The sequence below is a fragment of the Nicotiana tabacum genome, chromosome 12, assembly GCF_000715075.1.
Source record: "Nicotiana tabacum cultivar K326 chromosome 12, ASM71507v2, whole genome shotgun sequence".
Taxonomy (NCBI): domain Eukaryota; kingdom Viridiplantae; phylum Streptophyta; class Magnoliopsida; order Solanales; family Solanaceae; genus Nicotiana; species Nicotiana tabacum.
Window position 1 is genome coordinate 76,457,644 of NC_134091.1, and position 6,015 is coordinate 76,463,658.

General features: G+C 36.0%; 1 protein-coding gene across 1 annotated transcript; it reads left to right on the forward strand.

The window, feature by feature from the left end:
- The first annotated feature begins 434 nt into the window (after nucleotides 1–434).
- On the forward strand, nucleotides 435–4,741 carry LOC107798601 (uncharacterized). Its single transcript, XM_016621616.2, has 3 exons — nucleotides 435–849; nucleotides 1,450–1,580; nucleotides 3,592–4,741. Exons 1-3 carry the CDS (start codon nucleotides 724–726, stop codon nucleotides 4,379–4,381), a joined length of 1,047 nt encoding a protein of 348 aa, XP_016477102.1. The 5' UTR covers nucleotides 435–723; the 3' UTR covers nucleotides 4,382–4,741.
- The last annotated feature ends 1,274 nt before the right edge of the window (nucleotides 4,742–6,015 follow it).

Sequence of the window (6,015 nt, forward strand, 5' to 3'; positions counted from 1 at the left end):
TTCTTCCCTAAAGTCCAACCTTGTTAAATTATTTCATACTCAAATTCTTTTATACAACATGTAAATGGCTCTCTCTCTTTGTATAGATTTAGTTTATATTCACTAATAATGAAAAAATTTACATTGTTAGTGTAGTTTTTCACTTTGCAAGCAAAGTGATAATGCTCATCAATAAATTCACTTGCAATAACCTAATAAGTTGTCTGATTGAGTTAAATTTAATTACACCACACTACGTAGAACTTAATTCTTTTTCTTTTTCGTGGGAAAAGGTGTGTTGTTGCAATATATGAAATTTCATAGGCTAGCCTTGTAATTTGAGTTGAACTACTCCTATTATTCTTTTATTTATATTGTAGAAATTAGAAAATTATAGAAAAAACAAATACTAGTACTAGTAAAATAAAATAAGAAAAAGAGATTCTTGAAAAGCCGATGCGAAGAGTCATAAGAATCACAATTAGCCTTTAGCCATCATCATCCTTATTCCTTTTCCCATTCACTCTCTCTTCACATTTTTTTTCTTCTTCTTTTTCCTCAACGAGATCGGCAACGCAATCTACCAGATCTGACACCCTTTTCATCATTCTCGTCCCCTATTTCTTGTATGCGGCACATAATTCATCTACTATTGAATCTGAATGTGTAGATTGAGTTTTTGTTAGTTTTTTGGATTTATTTATTTATTTATTGGTGGGTTGTAATTCGGGAGATTTTTGGGTTATGGAAAGGAGAGTGAATGGAGGAGGGGATTATAGTCATAATCTGACATCCTCTTCAAGTTATATACAACACCCAGTTTCCAAATTCGATACCCTTGCTGGTGTTGCTATCAGATATGGCGTTGAGGTAAATTTAATACTACCTTTTTACTTAATCTGATTTCATTCTTTTTTCTCTCTTCTGATTATTGAGTTGAATGCATTTTTCATCCTATAGAGTAGTTTATGTACAGACAATTAATGTTGGTTTTGGTAGTTATGTACATTGCATTACTAAAACTGAACCTGTGATCGAAAGCAATTTATGAACTCCCTTTCCCACTTTACTAGTATTTCTTCAACAGCTTATATATAACCCAAACACACACACACACACACACACACTAGTTTTTACCCTGACCTATTTGCACAGTATAGTTTTTCAGCGAAGGGGATTCACTTCAATTCCAAACTAGCTCCGCCACTGTCTTCTAGTGGCGTGACAAATTTTGCGAATGCCTTTTACCTTTTGAAACCTAATGTTAGGATGGCTAAAGGGTTGATTCTTGAAACTTTGTAACTGATTCCATGCAGTAATGTGCTAAAGCGACCCGTTGTTTTTTTGTGAATTTGTGTTTGCTTTGGTTTTTATGTGAAGCAAGGTGCATCACTCCCTGCTTATATCATTTTGCTATTGGGGATTGTTTATGTGAAGTGGATGATGATTTTATGTTGTTGCATGTGGCAGGTGGCTGATATTAAAAGGATAAATGGCCTGGTATCAGATCTCCAAATGTTTGCTCTAAAAACACTTCATATACCATTACCTGGGAGGCATCCCCCATCTCCAGTCTTATCAAATGGTCAAGACACACAAGGGTATTGCCCAAAAATTTTCTGTCATAAATCATAATGTTTCTTTCCTTCCTCTTTCAACTAGGCTATTGATAACATAAGACTTTCCTGTCTAAGGAACTATAATTTATGTTTTGCATTTCTGGTTTAGATGTGTGTTTTATTACTTGTTTATGCATGACCAATTGCTATTATAAAATCTATGTTAATTGTTTGTTTTCACTGCATACTGGTATGGAATCCGTATACTTCCTCTATTTTGTATTGTGCCCAGCTGAGATGAGGTCCAAAGTTCATGGCTTTCAGTTACTTGCTGCACTCCGGTTAATATAGTTCATGAAAATTTCTTCCAAAAATCGAGCTGCACAAAGTTTTAGTTTTCGTGACATTTACGGTGAAATCATTGATGTTCCCCTCCGCCAAATTATATTTACTCCCTATTTGTTAGTTTAATACTTTATCCATCTACATATTATTATTTATGTTTGTGCTTTAATCTCTAGCTACTCGAACCATCTCTTATTGGTCCTGTGTTGTATATTGAGGTCAACCGACCTTTATTTGCTTCTGAATTTATACCGGGCGTGCTTGGTCTAGGTTTTGTTTGATGAACCCCGTGAAAGTGTAAAGCTAACAAATTAGAACTCTTCCATACACTTGCACTAATGGACTGTGTTTTGGTGTTCAAAGATTGTGGTTTCAATCAGTTTCCTGAAAAATAGTAAATAGTACTAGCCAGCATTATTTGACGGTGAAATCATTGATGTTCCCCTCCGCCAAATTATATTTACTCCCTATTTGTTAGTTTAATACTTTATCCATCTACATATTATTATTTATGTTTGTGCTTTAATCTCTAGCTACTCGAACCATCTCTTATTGGTCCTGTGTTGTATATTGAGGTCAACCGACCTTTATTTGCTTCTGAATTTATACCGGGCGTGCTTGGTCTAGGTTTTGTTTGATGAACCCCGTGAAAGTGTAAAGCTAACAAATTAGAACTCTTCCATACACTTGCACTAATGGACTGTGTTTTGGTGTTCAAAGATTGTGGTTTCAATCAGTTTCCTGAAAAATAGTAAATAGTACTAGCCAGCATTATTTGACACTAGCTGTAGAAATAAGTAGAGATAGGGTGGCAAAGAAACCAAGCTGTTCATGAATGATTACTTCGGCTCATTTTTTCTTTTTGATAATTGAGATCAGCTTGATGTACTTAGATTTATTTATTGATGATTCATGCTTAATAAGTGTTTTTGTGAGTGATTGTTTTACGTGATGTTCTCATGGCCTTAGTTTTAAAGAGAATAGCAGAGATTCATATCAATTACAAAGAGAATGCTTTTATTTTTTCCTGTTTCAAGATTGATAAGCTTACTTGGGTTGTCGTACGAGATGTTTCTTGCACTTATAACTGTTGTCATTCACCTTCACAAGTTCAGTTAGTTCTTCCCTCGATTTAGGAAATATCCATACTGAAGGGGGAATTGCGTTCTTACATGGGATATTTCTTAAAGTTTGGAATTAGTGTCTTACATGGGACATCTCTTAAAAACATGTTATATGTGTCATCTATCAACTAGAGGCAGATGGAATTAGGGCCCTGAGAAAATGTAGGGAACTTGTTCTGTGCGGTTTCAGGTTAGGAATTCAAAGTCACTAAAATATAAACACTATATGATAATGAGAGATCATAGGAATTTATCACTAATCTGACCTAGACAAGTTGAGGGGAGAACCTGAACTGTGTCTGAAGCTCATGCTTTTGAACTTACAAGTTTCAGCAGAACTGTTATATGTACCTGTTGAAGTTACGCGTATGAGGATTGCTTAGTTTTATTAAGTTGATTTACCTCTGCATTGTGTATTTGTAGAACTGTGTAACTACATGCAAAGTTGATTTTATTTATTTGGCTTATTCAACGCGAAAAACCCTGAAACCTTCTTTCAAATATGCAAAGCTTGTCCCTTGGTTCTTTTACCTTTTCACCCTATGATTTGCAACAGTGGCTAAGTGTGACTTATTTCTTTTCAGACCTAGCTGCTCTGAACAGACCTCTTCAAGCCGTCGACACTCTGATTTATTCGATTCGTTTCAGTCCCTGAAACTGAAATGCTCTCCCCAGTCAAAAGTTTCGCCAGCCATGAGCAGCTTACAAGGTTATTATGGGCTTAAACAACCAGATCAGAAACATGCATCTGAAGGATTTGAAATGGCAGTGTATCGAAAGGGAGGATCACATTATCTGGAAGACGGCCCATTTGTCAAATCCTCTCCTCTTTCAAATCCACCACTTAGTCTGCAGAGAAAATCTAAAAGCGTAGCTAATGGTTTTATGTCAGAGAATGGAGTTCCTGCCAATCATCCATCTACACAAGACAACAGAGACAATGGTTCAGATAGATGGTTTGAGAAATTAGTGAGAAGGCGTCAAAAGTCGGAGACTGATTTCACACGTACCCCAGAAATGCTGTTGAAGGAAGATAACAGCAACAGTGGCTGGTTTTCAGCTGTCGGCAGCAAGGGCTTAGCTTTGAGACCCAAGTCAGCTAATCGAGCTCTCTCTGGAGCGGATGCTGAAGCAAGTTCAATAAGTCCTATTCCTATTGGCTTGGGGGATTCTTTCCTAAATGACAGTGCATCCATAGTTAGGAAGTCATCAAGTACATCAAATTTGCAGGATTCAGATAGCGGTACATTGTCTTCCCTGTGGAATTTGAAGCCAGATTTTCAAGCAATTTCTACTGCAGCCATTACTAAGCCAATCTTTGATGGCCTACCTAAACCAATTACAGGTCGAAGAAACAAGACTGCACTCGATTAGCTTATTCTTTCTAGATAACCTTTTTACAAGTTCCTTTCTTAAATACTTTAGACGGAGCATCCTCCGGTGAAGTGGTAACTGGAGAGCTGAAGATAGAAGCAAACACTTTGGTCGCTTCCTTTGGTTTATCAATTTTGATTGGCACATGTTCATATCTTCAATTTGTGAAGTGAACTGGTCTCAGAAGTTGAAGAGTTATAGCAGCACCAAACTTAGCAGCAATATATACGTTTATAGTCAAAATTTGCATTGTGCAAATTGCGACTCACAGCATATGTATATTAGGCATTTAAGTTCATTGATCTGAAATGGGGAGAAAGGATATTGTTCATACCTATATTATATATTCCCTGCATTATTTCACATGGTTTGTGTTTTATTTCATCCCTTATGCTTCAGGAGTGGAGATTGATAATTATTTTACGTTGAATTGCTAATTTTTTTTCAATAAGGAGCCTCAATTTTTCCATGAAGTTGTACTTCCGAAATTGTGTTGCAGTTAATTAAGGATTTGTCCCTTGAGAATGTGGGGCAGTGTCCCACTTTCATGTTTCGCGTGATGAAGACGACCAGTGGTGTTGGGTCGAAGCTCCAATAGATAGCCGCTCCCTTTATCAGATTATCGTAAGTATTTTACATTTTCTTCTGTAATACGATGATTTATCCTTTTCAATGACAGCGATTTTCCCTTTATCACAACTCCTCATTGGTTGTTTTCTGTCACCTTTCGCTTTCTCCTTTTTTTTTTTCCATTTAATTCTCATTGATACCCAACTAATTCCTTTACAGCTAGTGTATTTCTTTAGAATCCTCTGTTATAATTATAACAATCATTAAATCATGTTGTCCAACCGCTAATGTTTATAGCTCGAAAAGTCATACCAGGTAAGGAAAACAAAGCAAAGGCTGCTTCAAACCTGTTTCATTCCTTCATTTGTGCTGCAAAATTCATCAACTTGGAAATGAAGTGTTTGACTCAAAATAGTCAGATGATTTAATGATGGAAGAACGTAAGCACAAGAGGAGTTTAAGCGAAACCGAAGCAGTTGAGTTCCCATGGTCAACGTTTTAAATTTTTTTATCTCCTACTTCTTCCGGCCAAAAAAGCCAAGTAAAAAGAAAGGAGAAGACGACTTGAATAATTTTAGACATATAGGCGGTATAGCCCTTAAATTACACGAAATTTTAACTAATTCGATTCATTACCATTACGTCATCAATATTATTCAACTCTAACAAATTTCTTACTCCAATATCATTCATATGCATAATACATATCTCATCAAGATCCTCCCAAGCCTCAAGATTGTTACTACAATTAATACTGATGTGTGTATCCTTAAGTTACTTTCCAGGAAAAATGCTAGGAGTAGTTCCTTACTATTATTATTTTTGGTTGAGAAAGCTCAATACGAGAATAAAACAAAAGTGCTTGAAGAGGTGCCTACCACGTCGATTTCTTGAAATTAAGGTTGCTTCCCACGTCTTTATTTCCTGTGAAATAGACGCAAGAAGACTAGCGACGATTTTTAGTAACAGTCGACACTTCGCTTACAACTCCAGAAAATCAAACGGAAAAAAGACCAACTTTTAACTTTTGCTGTATACTTTTACTTTTTCCTTCTTCATATTTC

Excerpts from the sequence above, each read along its gene's own strand:
- LOC107798601 (XM_016621616.2), top strand. The coding sequence starts at position 724 with ATGGAAAGGAGAGTGAATGGAGGAGGGGATTATAGTCATAATCTGACA. Across the intron at positions 850-1,449 it reads CTATCAGATATGGCGTTGAG|GTGGCTGATATTAAAAGGAT; the intron begins GTAAATTTAATA and ends TGCATGTGGCAG. Across the intron at positions 1,581-3,591 it reads AATGGTCAAGACACACAAGG|ACCTAGCTGCTCTGAACAGA; the intron begins GTATTGCCCAAA and ends ATTTCTTTTCAG.